Genomic DNA, 20,366 nt, shown 5'->3' with positions numbered 1-20,366 from the left:
ATTGTAGAGGCTTTCCTCCTACATCCAATTTGCTATTGGCAACCACATAAGGGTTGCTTTGTGCCTCGGTTTGGTAAACCAGACACGTATCAGTATACGTACTTGTCATGCTAGTCGAACTGATTAATGACCTTGCCATAGTGGTTGAAGCATGTTGTGTGAAAGGAATGCTTTATGTCAATGGCTTATGTAGTGTATATGAACCTATAACAAGTACGAGCTGCAGTTGAATAGAATAGTCATGTACACAACAGACAGTCCACATAGTGCAGTACTGACTCTAGCAGACAAAGCCTATGTATCCGCTAAAGCACAAGTTTATAACAACTGAGCATACCAAACATGTTCAGAATACAAAGCCAGAAATCCAAAGCAAAGTGCAGTTTTAGAACACATGTTCTTCCGAAGATTATACATGAAACCTCCTGCAAGTCATCGTCATGTCCAGACATGTGATCTCTGCTGCTACAGTTACTATCATCACTGCAATACTAGTTTCCAATATCATCTTCATCCTCGCTGCCTTCAAGTATGCCAACTGCTTCCCTCTTATCTCTTAGAAGGTTTTCTAAATTGGCTTGAATGATAATGCTTTCTCCACCATGACTAGCTTCATGCATAACCTAATCACCATCACCCAGTAGGACTTCATGCTCATTGTTAGAATAGTGATCATCTTGGTGCACTACAGGCTCTATTTCATTCATGTCATACATATCCCTATGTTTGAACTTCTGCATGACCCACCAATCTTTGCTCAAGGAGGTGTCTTGCAGATAAAAAATCTTCATTGCCTATGTTGTGAGAATGAAAGGGTCATCCTTATACCAGAATGATTTAATGTTGATGGATCTGTAATGTCCATCATCATCAATGCCTACAGATTTCATAGTGTCATCTAGATTGTACCAGTTACAATGCAAAACAACCACCGTCCTATGGCTTTGTATGCTAGAGTTATACATCAACTAAATAACTTCTCTAAGGACACCATAAAATTCCACTAATTGGCCTTCATTTATGACGATGGTCATGACACCACTATTCTGTGTATGCAGGGATTTCTTATGGTCAATAGTGCTATACCTGACTCCATTAATACTAATAGTTGCACAAACCCAAACTCAGATATCATGACCACATGACAGTGCATGCAAACTTTCACTGACCTCTGTTGGTTTCTCTCTACCCAGCTCCCCGATCTGCACACAAACATGAAACCACCATCACCACTAAGTTGTCGTATAATTCTACCAATGATCGGCCAAATAGAGCTAAAATATGCTAATCACGTACATGAGACTTAAACCACGCTGGAAACTCTGCTGCTATCCTACTATCAACATCATCACTTGCCCCTTGTGCCTCTAAAATTTGTCTATATATTCTGTAGCACATATAAGCATTATTATTAGTAACATTTCGTATGTAATATAGAAAATAGCAAATCAGCATATAAAAATCATACTTACTGCACATATGGTCCAACCTCGTCATAGTTATTAAGCACATACCAAGCTAGCTTATTGATTTTGGCTTTATCCTTGATGTCCTTTACCCTAATCTGGCCAATGGGCTTGACACCATGCATGAAAATAGAGGTCTCACCAGGTACTGGCCCATCATGTGACATATTGTCGTCCCGGTTATATCTTGTTTTAACATCATCCATAAACCTCTCCCAAAATACCAACATCTCACTTTCTAAGTAAGCCTCCACAATTGATCCTTCAGGCCTGGCCCTATTCCTTAATAAATTCTTCAATGTGCCCAGTCGCTGTTCTATTGGGTATATCCATCTGTACTGTATGGGCCCTCTAAGAAGTGCCTCATCAGGTAGATGGACAGCCAAGTGCACCATAACATTGAAAAAGGCCGGTGGAAAAATCTTCTCAAGCTTGCATAAGATGAGTGGGATGTCCCATTTTAGTTTTTCCATGACTTCTTTCCTCAGAATGCTACTACATAGTTGCATGAAGAAGTTCCCAAGTTCTGAAATAGCTTCGTATACATCTTTGGGAACAAAACCTCTTAAGCCTGTAGGTATGATCCTCTGTAGAAGGACATGGCAAGTATGCATTTTTAGCTTGCCAACTACCTTGGTACCATCTGCACTTATGGATTTTGCTAGGTTGGTTGCATAACCATCTGAAAACTTGACACCTTTAAGGAACTTGAAAAATTCTGCTATATGTTTCTCCATCATGACATAGTGAGCTTCCAGGAATTTAAGCGAGGTGCATTACTGCACGCTGTGATATTGAGGCCTTATCTTTATATCATGTAAATCTATCCTAGCGTTCATTGTGTCCTTTGTCTTGCCCTTCACTTTCAGCAATGTCCAAAGAATGTTTTCACATATGTTCTTCTCAATGTGCATGACATCAAGATTGTGTGGCAGCAACAGTCCTTCCAATATGGCAGCCCCCACCAAGTAGATTTTTTATTATAAATCATTGGCTCTTCTCCACGCTTTCGTTTCCTTTTTCCACCATGCTTACTTGGGCAGACATCTTTCACCTTCTCGAGTTCCTCAAGGACCTCCTGTAAGGTGAACTTTTTTGGCACATCTCGGTCCTCAGTTTTTCTATCAAAATCCAAGCTCTTCCTCCAAGGGTGATCCCTAGGAAGGTAACGACGGTCACCAAGGTAGCCTAGCTACTTTCTTAGGCTCCTTGCCAATGGATTTTTGTTGCAATAAATACATGCATAATAACCTTTTGTAGTTTGGCCTAATAAGGTGCTTAATGCTGGAAAATCATGTATGCACCAAAGCACGGCAGTGCACAGAGTGAAGCCTTTCTTATTATCACGATGTAGTACATGAAAAGTGTTGGCACCCTTCCATAGTTCTTTCAATTCTTCTATAAGAGGCTCCAAGAATACATCAAAATCCTTTCCTAGAGAGGTTGGGCCCGGGATCAGTAGAGACATATAACAATTCAATGGGTTCACATATTCCCATGGTGGCAGGTTCAGAGGCGTTACAAGAACATGCCACTTACAATATGTCGAGCTAAAGTTGCCAAATGGATTGAAACCATCTGTGGTGACAACAAGACTCAAGTTTCTTGGATCATCTGCAAAAGTTTTGTGCTTTCTATCAAAGTCCTACTATGCCGCCCCGTCTGCTGGATGGTTCATTTCACTAGTATTCTTCTCTCGCTTAGTCTCATGCCATTCGGCGTCCGCTGATGTTTCTTGAGTAGCAAAGATCCTCTGCAACCTCGGTATTAGAGGAAAATGTCTCAAAACCTTATGAGGAACATGTCTGCTACCATCTGGATCCTCCCATCTAGACTCTTTGCATTTTGGGCATGCTTACAATTCCTCACGATCACCCCAAAACAACACACAGTTGTTCTTGCACACATGGATACTTTCATAACCTTGTCCCAATTCTCCAATATATTTGTGGGCCTCCTCACATGATTTTGGTACGTTGCTACTAGGGAATGCATCTGACAACAATGCCAATAGTGCATCAAAATAGTTGTTGCTAACTCGATAGTGGGACTTGATATAGAGCAACCTGACAAGGAAGGAGAATCTTGAGAAGGTAGATCTGAAAGAAACTAATTGCTTCAACTCATCCAATACACTTTCAAACTTTGGGACTCTTCTAGCCCGCTCTTCATATGTCAACAGGTTTTGAACTAAATCATCAAAATCTGGTAATATGTTATCATCACGGTCCTCCTGCTCCTCCTCTACAATCCAACCATCATGATGAGATCCATGCACATCTAATGGCTCTATAATGTCAGTACCTCCTCCCTTTTCCCTATGATGAATCCCTGTGGTGTATGTGGGTGACATTCTGTTTATAAGTAAGTCGCCCTTCACCTCCTGCCAAGTTTTAACCACCTGGTTAAGACAATGTGTACACATGGTACAAGTGACACGCAAACCATCGGGTCCCATAGGTCGGATGGAGATGGAGAAAGGTTACACATGACACATAAGCGGTCAGGTCCCACAGGTCAGATGCAGAAGGACCGAGCGGAGACTTTTATGATAAATTGCAAGCGTCAAGTGACATGCAAGCCATTGGGTCCCACAGGTCGCATGGAGATGGGCCATCAGGTCCCATAGAGCAGATGGAGATGGAGAACAGTCCCACAGGTACACGTGATATGTAAGCCATCGGGTCTCATAGGTCAGATGCTGAAGGGTCCCGTAGGTACATGTCGGACGGAGAAAGGACTGAGCAGAGACTTTTATGATGAATTGCAAGCGTCATAGATGAGTACGTTGGATAGAGAAGGGTCCCAGGTACATGTCAGATGGAGAAAGTACTGTGTGGAGATCTATGATGAAGCCGATCATTACAGATCGAATATTGTTCATCACATATGTGTAATTAGTTCAATGACAAAGCTCTGTTCATCACAGTTTTAAAGGAGATCATCATAGATGAGTCACACGAGTGATCTGTGATGAAACCTTGCGCTCTTCTATGACATTTTTTGCGATGATGCCTAATTTCATCATATAAAGGGAGGGTTCTAGGATCGTCACCACCGATCTATGACGAAATAGAAATATTCGTCATAAAAAGCGCTCTTCTATGATGGTTTCGGATTCGTCATTAACATTTTTGTCATAGAAGTGGATACTTCTAGTAGTGGATGATGATATCATATTTGGATCAACCAATCAAGATTTTTGTGAGGAGTTTAGAAAGATGATGGCAAGTGAGTTTGAGATGTCCATGATTGGAGAGCTTAGTTACTTCCTTGGTCTTCAAATCAAGCAAATGAAGAATGGGACATTTGTGAGTCAAGACAAGTACATCAAAGATATGCTCAAGAAGTTTGGAATGGATGATGCTAAAGCTATTAGTACACTAATAGGGACAAATGAAAACTTGGATAGTGATGCTAGTGGCAATATGGTGGATCAAAAGATGTATCTGTCTATGATTGGAAGACTACTCTATGTGACCGCATCAAGGTCGGATGTGATGTTTAGTGTATGCATGTGTGCTAGATTTCAAGCCTCATCTAGAGAGAGTCATTTGAAGGCAATAAAGAGAATATTGAGGTACTTGAAGCATACACAAAATATTGGATTATAGTATCCCAAAGGAGCAATATTTGAGTTGATTGGATATTTAGACTTCGATTATGCGGGATGCATAGTTGAGAGAAAGAGTACATCGGGCATATGTCAACTATTGGAAAGATCACTTGTGTCTTGGTCATCAAAGAAGCAAAATAGTGTTGCACTTTCAACCATCGAAGCGGAGTACATTTCAGCCAGTAGTTGTTGTGCTCAATTACTTTGGATGAAGGCTACTTTGAGTGACATTGGAATCAAGTTCAAACAAGTGACATTGCTATGTGACAATGAGAGTGCTGTGAAGCTCACCAACAACCCATTTCAACATTCAAGAACAAAGTACATAGATGTCCGCCATCACTTCATAAGAGATCATCAACAAAAAGGGGACATTTGCATTGAGAGTGTGGGCACCGATAATCAACTTGCTGATATCTTCACCAAGCCACTTGATGAGAAGAGGTTTTGCAAGCTAAGGAATGAATTGAACATACTTTTCAAATATGTGTTGATGCATCCTCATTATATGACATGCCTCTCCTTCGAGCAAAGCAAGGTAAAGTTGATTGATATTTCATTCATCCATTGCTAAGGACTTGTTTAGCGCATCTAGTCATTCCTATCATGTCTTAGGCTCATTTATGAAAAATAAATGAATTTGATGCTTGTATGATACCACTATTGCTTGTTTGCTTGAAATGAACTAGTGGTAGCATATGACATGTTTGTGGGCTTGTGAACCTAGTGTTTGATCTAAAAAATGAGTTATAAGTGTTTAACTCAGTATGGTCAAGATAACCCTTGCAATGAGGTGTGAAGAAGCTTGCCATTGAATCAAACCAAGTTAAATACCTTTTGCAAGTGATCTAGATTGAAGCAAATTGGGCAAATGATCCTCACTTAACATGGTTTCACCACAACCTATCTAAAATTTGAGCTCACCTTTTGTGCTAATTGTTGACAAAGGGGGAGAGAAATTCACAAAGATAGTAAGATAGGGGGAACAAACAAATGAAATGACATTATAGCAAACAAATGAAATGACATTATAAGGGGATCAATTAAAATTTAAAGTACACAAGTAGGGGGAGCAAGCTCATAAACTTGTATGTTGCATTTGAATGTGCATTACATATGTTTGTTTGCATGCCATAAGTTCTTAAATTCCATTTCCATGCTTGTGTGGTATATGCTAGATTATAGAAAATGATTGATGAAATGAAAACTAGCATGCATAGGATAGCTAGATGATCCTTGATCTTTTACAAGTGGTACTAGAACCTTGCTTCTAATGTTGATCTCACGAGGTATCTAGTTCTTTGTGTTTTTCAAGTGATATCTAGCAAGTCATGGTGCTAAGGATGGTGTTCAAATGGCAACTCTGATTGGTATCATGCTTCAAAGGTCCATTCTTTACACCTTAGCATCACTTGGTAGCGATTACTCTCCCAAACTTTCCAATTCATGCATATGTGCAAGCTTTTAAATCCAAACTCTTAGCACATATGTAGGGGGAGCTAATACTACTAATTTGGGTTGATGAAACTTGTCCATAACCTTTACACATGGTAATATGTTTGGGCAAGCAACATGAATCCAAAAATATTTCACTGAATATCTTTGTAAATACGTTCTCATCAATTACCAAAAAGAGGGGGATTGAAAGCCCTAGTTTGATTTTGGATAATTGAAGAAACCTAGGACTAACCTTTGATCTAAGTGTGTGATTTAGATGAGGTAGTCTATTCCAAGTGGTGAAGCTAGATGATGGTCATGGTGAAGGTGATGGCCACAAAAGAGATGATCAAGTGCTTCACATTTGAAAAGAAGAAAGAGAAAAACAAAAATGGGCTCAAGGCAAAGGTATGTTGATAGGAGCCATTTTTGGTTTGCACTCAAGACACCATAGAGGGCGTGAGTGATTTAAGATCGATAGCCGTACTATAAAGAGGGGAAATCTTTGGCTAAGCGGTTATCGAGTGCCACTAGGTGACATGATTCTTGCATATGCATTTAGGAACCTAGTGTGCTAACTTTGACCCTTGTAAAATGCTTTGAAAAATGCTAACACATGTGCACACAAGTTCTACACTTTGTGGTTAGCAAGTTGGAAGCAAGGGCGAAGCGGTTGAGGAATTAGAAAAAGAAAAAGAGGCGAAGGTGTGCGACTAGACTCTGGTGCCGGGGTGACCGGACTTACTCAGGGCACGTCCGGTCATTTTTAGCGTGGTGGCGCTGCAGTTGGCCGAGGGTGAGAAGTAGCGACCGAGGCGGCGCTCAGCTTGGTGATCGGACACAGGAACCAACGTGCGACCGGACGCGCACGGCCTACGTCAGGTCAAGGCATGACGTACGCTGGTGTCATCACTCTGTGTGAGCGTTGTGAGGAATGGACGCAGGGGTGCATCCGGTCTTATGCGACCGGACGCGTCCGATCTTGAAAAATGCTCTCAGGGAGCTCTCTACATAGAAATCATCGTGACCGGACTCTATGGCATCGGCGTCCGATCATTCTCGAGAGGTGTGTCCGATCTCTATTTGACTCGAGCTGACTGTTAGTTACCGTTGAGATCGGGCGGCTGTAGTTCAAAGGCGGGGACACATGGAGGCCATCCCACGATCGGACAATGAGGCCGGCATGTTTGGTCATCCCGATCGGCGCGTCTGGTCAGCACGCAGAGCAGCCCCTTTTGACCCTAACGGCTCTATTCGTTTGAGGGGGTCTATAAATAGTGTTTGGCCAGCTTGGGGCTCACTCTTGGCATTTTGACATACTTTACATCCTTGTGAAGCTAGGCAAACACCTCCCACTTATTTTTATCATTGATTCATCATCATAGTGAGATTGGGAGTGATTCTAAGTGCATTTGCTTGAGTGATTGCATCTAGTGGCACTTGGGGATCGTTGTGGCTGTGGATTTCTTGTTTCTCTTGGTGATTGCCGCCACCTAGTCAGCTTGGAGAAGTGGAGGAGCTTCGGCATGTGTTGGTGATTGTTCGTGGCTGACTCTGGTGATTGTGAGGGTCTTGCACCTTTCCCGACGAAGAGCCACAAGGTGTAGCTCTAGTAAATCGCTTGTGTTATTGAGTTACCTTACTTGTGGGTAGGTTCTTACGGTGTTCATTTATTGAATGAGGTTCGTGCAACACTTCTGAGCCGCCGAACCACCAAGTGTTGGTCGATACAATGGGGACTAGCGTGTCGGCAAGCACGTGAACCTCAGGAGAAAAATCTTGTGTCTCTTATGTGATTGGATTTCTCTAGGTGATTGGTTGTCATCATATTGTGATTGGTTCATTCCTCGACATGGCGGTATAATCACCCCACTCAGTCCATTACTTTTTTGCAAACTAGTTGTAGCAAGCTCTTTAGTGTAGCTAGATTTGAGTGCTGACTTGGTAGCTTAGTTTCATCTAGTGGAGCTCTTTAGTGTAGCCTTGTTGAGAGCTCTTAGTGAGTAGTGACTTAGCCTCTTGTGTTCATAGAAATCATAACAACTAGAATTGTTGGGTAGGAGTCTTGCAACCCTTGTAGAGTTAAAGCAAGTTTGTATTTCGTCATTTAGTTTACTAACAAATTGCTCTAGTGGATTTATAGAGTTTTAAATAGGCTATTCACTCTCCCCTGAAGCCATATTAGGACCTTTCAAAGGGGTGGGGGTGCTTCTGGGTGCTCCCAATGAAGACAATGACTTTGGGTCATCGATCTCATCGTCGATGGCCGTGGAGAGGAAATCAATGCCTCAAGGTGATAAATCTGCATCCTATGTTGTACCCGACGATGCAAGTGTCGATATTTTTTCCTCGATTCAGATGCATTTTCGACTGGTTTCAAAGCGTTGGATCTTGCAACATGTCTAATGTTTTGAGGTTGGTCATTAGATTCAGCATAAGGCCTGCATTTTGGATCCTACGTTCGAGGGAAGCCATTGAACAAAGAAGACGATAGAAGAATCTAGATAAAATATTATGTATTTTTCATTTTAGATTTTTTATGTATAATTTGATAATGTACTTTGCCGAGTTTTAATACAATCCCCTTTGCCCTTCCCCATAAACAAAAGTCATTGCCGTTCACACCTACTCCCTCCGTCCGCTAATATTTGCACGTATACGATTCAAAAAAATTCCCAAAATAATCAGTCGAGATAGCCGGATGCAGAGCATAGTCTGACACAAAGTCTGACGCCCGGCACAGCTGTAGAGCTAACAGAATAAAAAACAGAAAGTAGATCATTCCACCACTTCCTGGCCACTCATTCTCTTTTCTTAAAAGAACGGACGCTCAGCCTTATCTATTCTCTCCGTCTCTCGATTGTTCTCGTCGCCGCTGCAACTGTTCCTCTTCCCGTCGCCCGGCTCTTTGGCCCCGTTCGCTTGGAAAAATTTAGAGAAATCTGGAGAAATTTATGAGAGAAAATCATCCATAAACAGTAAAATTCAGCCGGGACAGTTCTAGCACTATTCAGCATTATGTCAATATTGCCTGGCGCCGCCTTCGTCGGGCCTTCGCGGGGCTGAGGGGTACTGATCACGGAGGACCACACATTGCGCTGTCAAAACGTGCCAGCATGACTGCATGGTCGTCATTTTTTCACAAACGTACGTGAGCACATATTTTAATGACAGCATGGTCATCGTTACTTCACCCGTCAACCGTCATGGCCGCATCCATCCAGCGCCAAGACCTGGACTCCTTACCTCGTCGTCACTTCAAGTCCTCTCGCCCGGCCGAGCTCCGGTATACTTTCCTGTCACGGTTAAATGTACGTGGAAAGTATGTACCTGCTGATTGCTGTGATGAAATGCCAAATGATTTTTCCCTACAGGACCACGGCAAAGGATTAATCTAGAGGACCACGTGAAGGGATGGCGTCGCCGTCGGCCACCGTGCTGTGCACGGCCGCCGGCTCCTTCCGACTTGCACCGAACATGGTGGTGCTGTTCTTTCTGGCGGCCGCGCTACTGGCGACCCCGACGCGTTCGTCGTCGCCGTCGTCCCACGGCGCCTGTCTTCAGCAGCCCACCCTGACCCTGTGCTCCGGCCACTCCCCGGCCGTCACGAGCAGCGAGGTCACCAGGTTCCTCGCCGCCGTGTGCGCCGGCGCCTACGGCGTCGTGCACATGTCCCACAACATGTCCTCGTACGTCGTCCCCGAGAACCGGAACATGTACGGGGTCGCGCAGTGCCGCCCCGACGTCTCGGTCTCCGACTGCGCCGCCTGCCTCGCTGCGGCCTCCAAGCTCATCGCCGGGACGGCGTGCGCGGCGTCGGCGGTCTGGCACGACGCCTGCTTCCTACGGTACTCGGACCACGACCCGGGTCGATTCCGCGAGGACGAGTACACAGCGACCGTGTTCAACGCGAGCCGGGCGCTACAGCCACACGAGGGCTCCAAAGCGGAGGTGAGGCGCCTCCTCGCCACCGTGGCGAACAGCACGATGAGCAGCCACATGTGCAGCAGCGTCGGTGCCGGCACTGGGACTGCGTCAGGCGGCCGGATTTATGGACTCACGCAGTGCGCCGCGGGGATCTCGTGCGCCGATTGCCGCCGCTGCCTCCGCGGCGCCCTCGAGGTGGTGGACAGGGCGTACAACGGCAGCGCGGGGATGCAGGTGCTGCGGCTCAGCTGCATGGCCCGGTACGAGAGCTACCCGTTCTACAACACCGAGTCCCTGGCCTTGCGATTGCTCGCGGAGGCGACGAGCGTGAGCGGCACTGTTAAGGGAACTGCGACCGTTCCGGCTGCTACACCTGCTGTGCCGGCGCCACCTGGTGGTCGTAATCCACCACCGCCTTCACCGCCTGCACAAGCACGAGCACCACCTCCACCAGCATCCAGGACCACCGTCGCTAATGCTACAGTCGGATTTCCTCCCGGGGGTGGGGCTGGGGCTGGGGCTGCACAACCCACCCCAGCGCCCCCTGGCGGTCATACCCCACAGCCTGCTGCTGCCGCACCGAATCGTAAAAACTATTCTCATTATTGTAGTCTTACTCTATGCATCCTTCGCCTCCGTCACTCTCCAATTGTTTCTACTTCAGTGTGCTACTGTTCATTAACCCTGTTTCAGTAGTACAGGACTGCCGACTGTCTGTATTTCTACTATTCAATAGCTTTCCCTTTTGGTTTGTTTGTTATAGATCGAACGGCCACCGGATCATCAGAAAGCAAAGGGAAGGGAATGTCGAATAGATCCAAATGGATTATCATTTCTCTTGCAACAGGGTTGGCGATTGCCGCCATCATCCTTGCACTCACCATATGGTACTGTCGAAAACGGCGACCGGCTCAGAGAGGACATGTCATAGGTGATTCTAGCCGGCAGTCTTTTCTTTTCTTAATTGGTTTATTCTTCTCTTTAGTTTCTGTTTTGTCTTATATATGTCAACATTGACATATCACTAATTATTTCTAGAACCCCTTGTTTTGAATCGTCAAGTAGATGGCATGCCAGAGGAGACTATGCATGACCAAGGAAATAATAAGCATTTGAGCAGGGAAGAAGACGATGACGACGGAGGACGAACGAGCTGCCAACTCTACAATTACCAGGTTCTTGAGGCTGCTACATGTTGCTTCTCAAGTAGAAACAAGCTAGGGAGCGGTGGATTCGGAACAGTATACAAGGTAATAGTTACCAAGAACATGTTTATCATTAATTCTAGTTTAATATTAGACAAAGCTTAGCTTGGAACATAAGTAATGATGGGAGAAGTGCAGGGCACGCTTGAAAATGGGAAGGAAGTAGCAGTGAAAAGGCTCAGGGATTCCAAGAGGACTATACAAGAACTTGAGAGGGAGATCTCCATTGTGGTTAACTTGCGCCACATGAACCTTGTGAGGTTTTTAGGGTACTGCTTCCAAGAGGAAGGGAGGTTCTTCATCTACGAGTACGTACCTAATAACAGCCTGGATAAATTTTGGTACAAAGGTAAGTTCATTTCTCCCACTATGAAATATATATATATATTACCAAGGAGAAAACACCCAAACAATTGGCTTGCAATTGCAGCATCTTTTCAAGGTGAGAAGCTAGAGTGGGCTACGTGGTTCAACATCATCTTAGGGGTTGCTCGTGGCCTCCGGTTTCTCCACGACAAGGGGATCATTCACCGGGACCTCAAGCCACATAATATACTTCTCGACGATAACTTCAACCCAAAGATTGCCGATTTTGATCTCATGAGAATGTACGATAAAGAGAAGACTCATGAGAGCACTGAGAAGGTCGCTGGAACATTGTAAGTACATCAGCAATCAACGCTCACAACTACACGCTTTGTTCATGCCTTTTGAATTTTATCTGACTAGTCAAACAACCCCTGCATATGTAGATACATTACATAAGTATTAAGGGTTTCATAGATAAACTTAGTATATGTTATATATTTATTTCCTAAGACAATACAAATGTAGATACTCTACAATCTTTATCCGGTTGTGATACATTTACAAACTACTACATATGTGTTTTCATCCTTTTGCAATGCACTATGTGGATTTTAATACTCCATCCGTCTCCAAATAAATCAATTCGTAGAATTCATGCAAGTCAAACTGTCTTAAATTTGACTAACTTTATAGGAAAGAGTAACAACAACTATGGCATAAAATAAGCACATTATGAAAATATATTTTATGATATATCTAATAATACTAACTAGAAGCATACACCGCGCGTTGCCGCGGGAATTACGGATTAGTGGATTGCGGAGTATGATGACGTGGACAACAAAATGCTTATATGTCTTGTTGACGTGGGCATTACAGTTGCATGTGGATTTTAATTGTAAGCTCATTATGAAAATATATTTTATGGTATATCTAATAATACTAACTAGAAGCATACACCGCGTGTTGCCGCGGGAATTGCGGATTAGTGGATTGCGGGGTATGATGACGTGGACAACAAAATGCTTATGTGTCTTGTTGACGTGGGCATTACAGTTGCATGTGGATTTTAATCGTATGTGATAGTGGATTGCCTAGTTGGGCAGCTTCCATGTTGAGATAAATAGCTAGTGGGGTTTTGCTTAGTGGATTTTAATTGTATGTGATAGTGCACTGCCTAGTTGGATAGCTTGCAAGTTGAGATAAATAACTAGTGGGATTTTGCTTTATAAGAGTATAAGATTTAATATCATAAATCTTGAAGAGTTTTTCTAGAAATTCGGTTAAAGTTTGACTTAAGACAACTCTAGAAATCTATTTATTCAATGACAGAGGGAGTATGTATATTTAACTGAAACCTTATCTTAAGTTATACCAACTCTTGTTGCATCCATCTTTGTAACATTATGAATTTATATTCTAGTTTTCAACTTTTGACAATCTCATTTGTTGTTTCAATTTTTCTATCCACAGGTTAAGTTCAAACTCTAGTGCTCAGTATTGTTTCTCTTTTATATTTTATTCAAAAAATAGGTTCTAGTTCTTGGACTCCACTCTTAGTTAGACATAGGCGGTCGTTTAAGCCTGCACCATGATACTGAATATGTTATGGTTACGTTGAAATTAAGAGTAGTATAGAATGGTACCAAAGATGTTATGTCTAGTTGAAATTAACAGTAGTAGAAATGGTATAGTTTACAAACATATATAGTGTTTTATGGTTATTTAATTATTTTTTGTAATAACTTATGTCGGTGATTAGATGTACTTTTTATAGATATTTTAGTTTATGTTTTATAATGACACATTTGGTAATTTAGAACGAAATTGAAGAGGTCACTTTATATTTCAAAGTGGCAAAGGTGGGTAATCTAAAAGAAAAACTAGGGGTTCATTTAATATATTTCTATAATGGTAGATGTTAGTTGTTTAGATGTAGATTTATGGGTTACTTATGCTTTCGCATAATGGTAGAAGGAGGTTATGTTTTTAGAAAACAAGACATATCCAATGGCTATTATTCTCGATGATGATTATAGTTAGCCATATGTTTCTGATTATTATGATAATATATAGGATTCCTTTCCAATCCGCCGTCTTGTGAAGACACAGGCAATTAGCTAATAACACTTGAATTAATGATGGTTGAAATAACCTTCTACGATGCATAGTATCATTCTTTGTGTTTCATATGCACTCATTGTATTTAGTTCCATGAAAAATTAAGACTTGAAAACAATTACCATGAGGTTTCATCTAGATGATATTTATGTCATCCTCCCTTCTTTAATACTTTGCCATGTTATCAAAATTGTTTATGTAGCACCCTTTTAAATGAGAATTGAACTCCATTAAGAGCGGCCTAATGTGGAGGTTGCATCGAGGGCCGCACATTAGTAATATTAGGCCATGTGTTGTCAGATTTGTCATTGCACCATTGGAGGTCTTGAATACGAATTTAGTTGAAACATAAGGTTAAGCTATGTAAGCTTTAGTCGCATCACTTGCTGTGATATTATGCATCTATAATTTTTTGCTTTCAACTTTTGATCTTATTAATTCTTGTAGTGTTTTTAGATTTGAAAAATCCCCTCGAACTTCAATACCAGACAACATACACACCTTAACTTTAGAATCAGACAAAATACCTCTTCGTCCTAGTTAATCATTTCAAACTGGTTTATTGGGTGATTTTGCTATGTGGTAGTGGAGCCCACCTAGAATTTTGTCTCTTTTTCTCATATAAAAGAACATAACTTTTTCATATAAATTCATATGAATATAAACTTTACTCCCTCCCTCGAAAAGACTACCATTCTAGAGTTTAAATTTTGTCAAAAACACACACGCATACTCTTGCATGGGACCACCGGTAGTAGCACCCCACGAAGTATCCATCTATCTCTTGTAAAAAACAAAACTGGTGCACGCGTGGAGGCCTTCTCCTCCACTCGTTCCGCTTCAGACGCCAGTCGTAGCCCACACGCGGCGCCACCCAAGGGGCGGATCCCATGCCCACCCGGTGGATCAGGACGAGACTGATATTTACAGGGGTATTTACGTAATTTTCTATGATTCTACGATTGCATTTTTTATGGGACGAAGGTCTACAGTTTTATAGTTGATAATTTTTGTTTAATATATTTTAGAGGATCAAACATTCATTTTAAGTTATCAGATTTTAAAGTTCAAATTTTAAAAATTTCAAAAGATCTTAGATGTTTGACATAGTGTATACCAAAGTTGAAGTTCCTTGTAATATATACAACTTTAGTCGATAACTTTTTTATCTGAAATCATTTAGAGGTTCAAATATTCGTTTTAAGTTTTCTAATTTTGAAATTTATTTTTTAAAAATTTTCCAAACGACCATTGATGTTGATGTGGTCTAGACCAAAGTTGCAGCATTTCTTTGACGTACCTCTCTGTTTGTTGTGAAGCGGGTACATGGCACCAGAGTGCACATCCGGCCGAAAGTTGCTACTTTCGATCAAGTCTGACGTGTACAGCTACGGGGTGTTGGTGCTGGAGATCATCACCGGCCACAAGATCTACACGTTCGAAGGCCAGGACTCTGAAGGCCTCGTGGAATACGTGAGTAGCTAGTGCAGAAATCTTGTTGGCATATCTTTCCCTTCCTAGCTTGGTTCATAAGCTAATAAGGTTAGTAACCGTGGTCATATATGCGCGTGCAGGTGTGGCAGCACTGGACGGAGAAGAGAGGGAGCGACGTGGTGGACGACGACTTGGGCGTGGAAGGGCAGGAGCACGCGGCACGGCAAGCGCTGCGGTGCGTGCACGTCGCGCTCCTCTGCGTGCAGTCGGATCGAGCAAGGCGGCCAACCATGGGGCAGGTCATCGCCATGCTTAGCAGCCACGACGGGGCCGAGGAGCTGCCGGAGCCGTCTCTGCCCGGGTACATCGTCCGTCCAACAGCGGCGTCAGGTGTCCAGCTGTGCTTCGGGTGCAGGTAGCCCCGCCGGGTGACTTACGAGCCATGACCAGTCTCAACAATAACACCCAAAATACAAGACTTATTCATCCTTTGATAGCGCTACAGGCAAAAGATTAAATACCTATTCGACATCTTCTCCAACAACGAGATCCAAAAAAGAATCTTTTCTATAAATGGGTTTCTAAAAAAGAGGATGCCCATATTTGGACTGTGCCTCTTAGGCAACCCAAAATAGATCTCTCGTATATGTACTCTGTTGGAGGCTAATTTTGACTCTCTTCCTACTCATTTTAGGTTTAGATATCCATATGGGTTCCTTGTTGGAAACCGTGTAAGATGTGATCTGACTGGTGGTATTTGGTTGGTCAAAAATTCTGAAAAGCAGAATATGACCAAAAAAATATATGTTCGGCTAAACTTAAAGCCAGCCATTTGGGAGAATGTGATTCAGTCGAGTAAGAGTGTGCATTGTTTGACCTCTCTACTGAATTCTTCTATTTTGGATGGATATGAAGAGAAATGGTCAAACTCGTAGTTGGGCGCGCCAAGCTCAGAATTGTGTGATCGTGTGTGCTTGTAGTTTTAAAGGGTTCTCAGAACTTTCTTAAACTAAACTTCGTTTGAACTGATTTTTCTTCTTCCTTTTCATGCTAGATTTTCTTAAATGAGAAGAGAAACAGGGCATAGCAAAAACCCAAAATTCAGGAGCGGCAATGACGACGCTATGCCTGTGCTTCGACAAGTGCCAACAGCAAAGCAAAACCAGCGTTGGGAAGAGCTCAGCTTGAGCTTGCTGAGGCCTGATGATATCGTATAGGCGGCAGGTGTCAGGTATGTCGCTGACATTGAGGCCAATGCTTGCCCAGAACTGTTGTGCAAAGGGGCACGTCCGGATCAGGTGATCTTCAGTTTCTGAGGCGCCGAGGGCAGATTGCACACGAGTCGTCATCGAGGATGCCCTTTCGGCTTTCGCTGGAGGTTGGCGCGACACTGGAGTCGGCTCTGTGGAGCAGCCAACCAAAGAATTTCACTTTTGGTGGCGCATAGCTTCTCCAGACGAATTGGATTTCCGGCGTCGTGTTTCCAGATCGAGTGGAGGCTTTGTACATCAGAGTGCTGCTCAGGATGCGGTCTCTTGTTTCAAACACACTGATCCGTAATCCGTTCATCTTCTGCTGCTGTAAGTCTGACTGAAGCCAGCATCTCTTCAAGGTCGATCAGCTCGCCGCGTGCGGCTTCAGATAGCCTGGGAGCAAGGTATTCTCGAAGACCGCTGCTGATCACAGCATGTACAGACAAGGCGTCGTTCAGGCAGTGGCTATGGAGAACGGCGAAGGAGCTGGACAGTGGGTTCGCGCTGATCCAGTTGTTATGCCAAAAGGATGTTGATTTTCCATTACCAATCTCAGTCCTTGTGATGCATGTATAGGCAGGGAGGATGCTACTTAGGTCCCGTTTAATTCCATCTAAAAACCAAAAATTTTTGCGCAGTATCCGTCATATCGAATTTTGCGGCACATGCATGGAGTACTAAATGTAGACGAAAAAAAACTAATTGCACAGTTAGGTGAGAAATCGTGAGACGAAACTTTCGAACCTAATTAGTCTATAATTAGACACTAATTGCCAAATAAAAACGAAAGTGCTACAGTACCCCGAACCTAAATTTTTTTTTTGATCTAAACACGCCCTTAGTGCTTCCCAGTGCGTTCCTTGTAGATTGCCCTGGAAGGTTGCGAGGTCAATGTGCCGGCGTGCCCAGGCTGCCCAGGAGGAGGCTCCAGGCCGGTGTAGCCGATGAAGGAGCTTTAGCAACAGGAGGAGGCCCCATGCCGTGACCCTGTTCGTTGCCGTCGCTGCGGTGCCTCGGGTCACATGGAGCGCTCTTGCAAGGCCTCCCGGGGTGACAATGTTGACTTTGCAGATTTGAAGCGCTCTGCCAACGAAGTCAAATAAGACTATCCGCCCTGCATTGCTTCTCTGTAGAAGCTGCATGCCTATATAGATGTGTTGCAGCTCCTTCTCCCATCACACAAACATTCCATCGCCCCCCTAAAGCAGCATCAGCTACTACGACCGACTCTTGGTCACACATTTCTGCACAACAGGACAGGTATCTAGTGAACGACCATGGCATCCCAGGCCATCGAGAGCCACCGTGCCGGCGCTGAGGTCGTCACCGGAGGAGACGCCATCTGCAGGAAGAAGTCAATAGAGCTGCTGGAGGAGCTCGGCCTCCCCAAAGGCTTCCTGCCCCTCGAGGACATCCAGGAGTTCGGTTACAACCGCGAGACAGGGTTCGTGTGGCTGGTGCAGGAGAAGAAGAAGGTGGAACACACCTTCAAGAAGATCAAGCAGACCGTGTCGTACGCCGCCGAGGTGACGGCATTCGCTGAGAAGGGCAAGCTGAGGAAGATTACCGGCGTAAAGACAAAGGAGCTCATGCTCTGGCTCGGCGTCGTCGAGGTGTACGTCCCCGAGGCATCGCCAGAGAAGGTTACCTTCAAGACCGGCACTGGCCTCTCCGACACCTTCGATGGTTGGCTTCAAGAAATGTTGAGTGAGCTGCAAATCTTTCTTTTGTATTTGTAAACTTCCATGTATGCATCACGTATCTTGTGACCAATTTGTACCTCGGAGTATTCATACTCATTCATGGGCCAGGCCCATTGCAAACCTTTCTACGCAATTTCTTGTTTTGCAGTATATATAATCATTACAAAAATTAAAAAAAAAACTCCAGAAGCGGCCCTCACAGATGAGGTTTATATTGGAGCAGATGCCTTTTTATTTTAATATACAACAAGTGCAGCTCGCTCTAAGGGACGGTAAAACAAGAAACCAAATTATTTTTTGACAATTATAAATCTAACAACTTTATGAAGTCTTACTCAGTGGAATTTATTAGCGTCGACTTTGGAGTCAACTTCAGTATGTGATGGCAAGAAAGAATGCATCACCTTTTCGTCGTACGTTAGAGTCGGTGGCAATGGTCTTCTTCGTCTCCATGGGTGGCCTTGTGTATTTAGGATTACAAAGTAATTTTATTTGGCTTCTCAGACTGTTATTGTTTTAAGCATTTGTGTCCTGTAATAATTTTGGTATGATCCTCATTTGTGGGGATGAAGCCCGATATTCTTCCATTATCTAAAACAAGGATCATGTGGCGCGTAAACTTTGAAGTCGCCACCTAATGCTGAGCAGTGAGCACGGTTTAGCCAAGCTTTTGCTGGCTCTGGCTCCGGATGCACTATTGAGCATAGTTGAACACAAGTACTGTAGCACTAAGGGTGTGATTGGTTGCTTTGGTGAGGGTGAACCGGGGTGGAGAGCCGGTCCAGAATGGTGAGATGCATGCTCAAATCGTGCACTCAGTCGTGTTTGGTTGTCTTCGTTGTTGGTCCAGTATAAGATGGCATCTTGTTTGGTTGTATGCATGGATGTGAGTTTTGAGTGTATGACACATGGGTCCCTGCGCCATACCTGAATCAAGCCATCCTGCATGGAGAGGGAAGTGAAAATTGAAAAGACGAAGTCGTGCGGGATGGAGGAGGACAGATGAATGAAAGGATACAGACGAAAGGTGCGAGGAGAACAACCAAACACGCTACATGAATGAGGTCATACAACTAAATGGTGCGGGGACGGCCCGGTTCAGCCTACCAATCAGCCCCTAAGAGTATGTGTAGGTTCCCCTGCTAAAGCTACTAAACTTTAGTCACTTTAGCTACTAAACTGTCAAACAAACTGACTAAAAAGGGATTAAAGTAATTTAGTCACATTAGTCACCCAAGAGTAGCTAAAAGTGGGCTAAAGTGCCCAGTGAACAAGGGTTGCCCCTCATGTTTGCTGGTCCCCCATCTGATTTGAGCATTCATTAGTGGTAGTTTGGCCTTTGTTGAACTGTTTTAATGGCCTTTAGTCATTTTTAGGCCCCGTTCGTTTCGCTGAAAAAACAAGTCAAAACATTGTTTCGGCTGAAAAAACAAGCTGAAAATAACGGATTATAAGAGAAGCGAACAGAGGGTGACTAAAGTTTAGTCATTGATTTTAGTAACTAAATTTTAGCAGGAGGAAACCAAACATGCCCTAGATGGTTTCTGCCTCTACGGATTAAAATGAACTACAAGAGACTCCGGCTCCTGCTTCTACGGATTAAAATGAACTACCTCCCTCTCCCCCGGAAGCCGCAACAAAACTGGACCTAAGGTTGTTGCTTCCACTCCATCTTGACAGCTACATTATTTGTATCTTATATGTTTGGTTAGTGCCAGAGTGTGATGCTTAGTTACTTTTTAAAAAAAAAAAAAAAAAAATAAATGACCATTGGATGAGGGATATCCGGATATGAGAGGAAATGTCACTGTGCAGTTGCTCCTGTAGTATATTGACCCCTTGGCAAGGCTATAGGTTTTTTTTTTTTTTACAACGGGCAAGGCTATAGTTTGTAG

At 43.5% G+C, this 20,366-nt stretch overlaps 1 protein-coding gene across 6 annotated transcripts; it reads left to right on the top strand.

Moving 5' to 3' along the window:
• The first annotated feature begins 9,671 nt into the window (after positions 1–9,671).
• Positions 9,672–18,228, top strand: LOC136494815 (cysteine-rich receptor-like protein kinase 25). Of its 6 annotated transcripts, none has more exons than XR_010768704.1 (10): positions 9,672–9,805; positions 9,894–11,032; positions 11,210–11,377; positions 11,485–11,696; positions 11,790–12,000; positions 12,082–12,310; positions 15,401–15,554; positions 15,656–15,930; positions 16,570–17,364; positions 17,611–17,979. XR_010768704.1 is itself a non-coding variant. In XM_066490992.1 (9 exons), exons 1-9 carry the CDS (start codon positions 9,934–9,936, stop codon positions 18,084–18,086), a joined length of 2,427 nt encoding a protein of 808 aa, XP_066347089.1. In that variant the 5' UTR covers positions 9,814–9,933; the 3' UTR covers positions 18,087–18,228. The 6 variants fall into 6 exon arrangements, 1 of the variants encoding a protein (XP_066347089.1); XR_010768705.1 differs by having other exon boundaries at positions 9,748–9,830; XR_010768707.1 differs by lacking the exon at positions 9,672–9,805 and having other exon boundaries at positions 9,814–11,032; positions 11,512–11,696.
• The last annotated feature ends 2,138 nt before the right edge of the window (positions 18,229–20,366 follow it).

The sequence above is a fragment of the Miscanthus floridulus genome, chromosome 11 (genome assembly GCF_019320115.1).
Source record: "Miscanthus floridulus cultivar M001 chromosome 11, ASM1932011v1, whole genome shotgun sequence".
In the NCBI taxonomy this organism is placed as follows: Eukaryota; Viridiplantae; Streptophyta; class Magnoliopsida; order Poales; family Poaceae; genus Miscanthus; species Miscanthus floridulus.
This window is presented reverse-complemented; position numbering and strand designations above follow the sequence as displayed.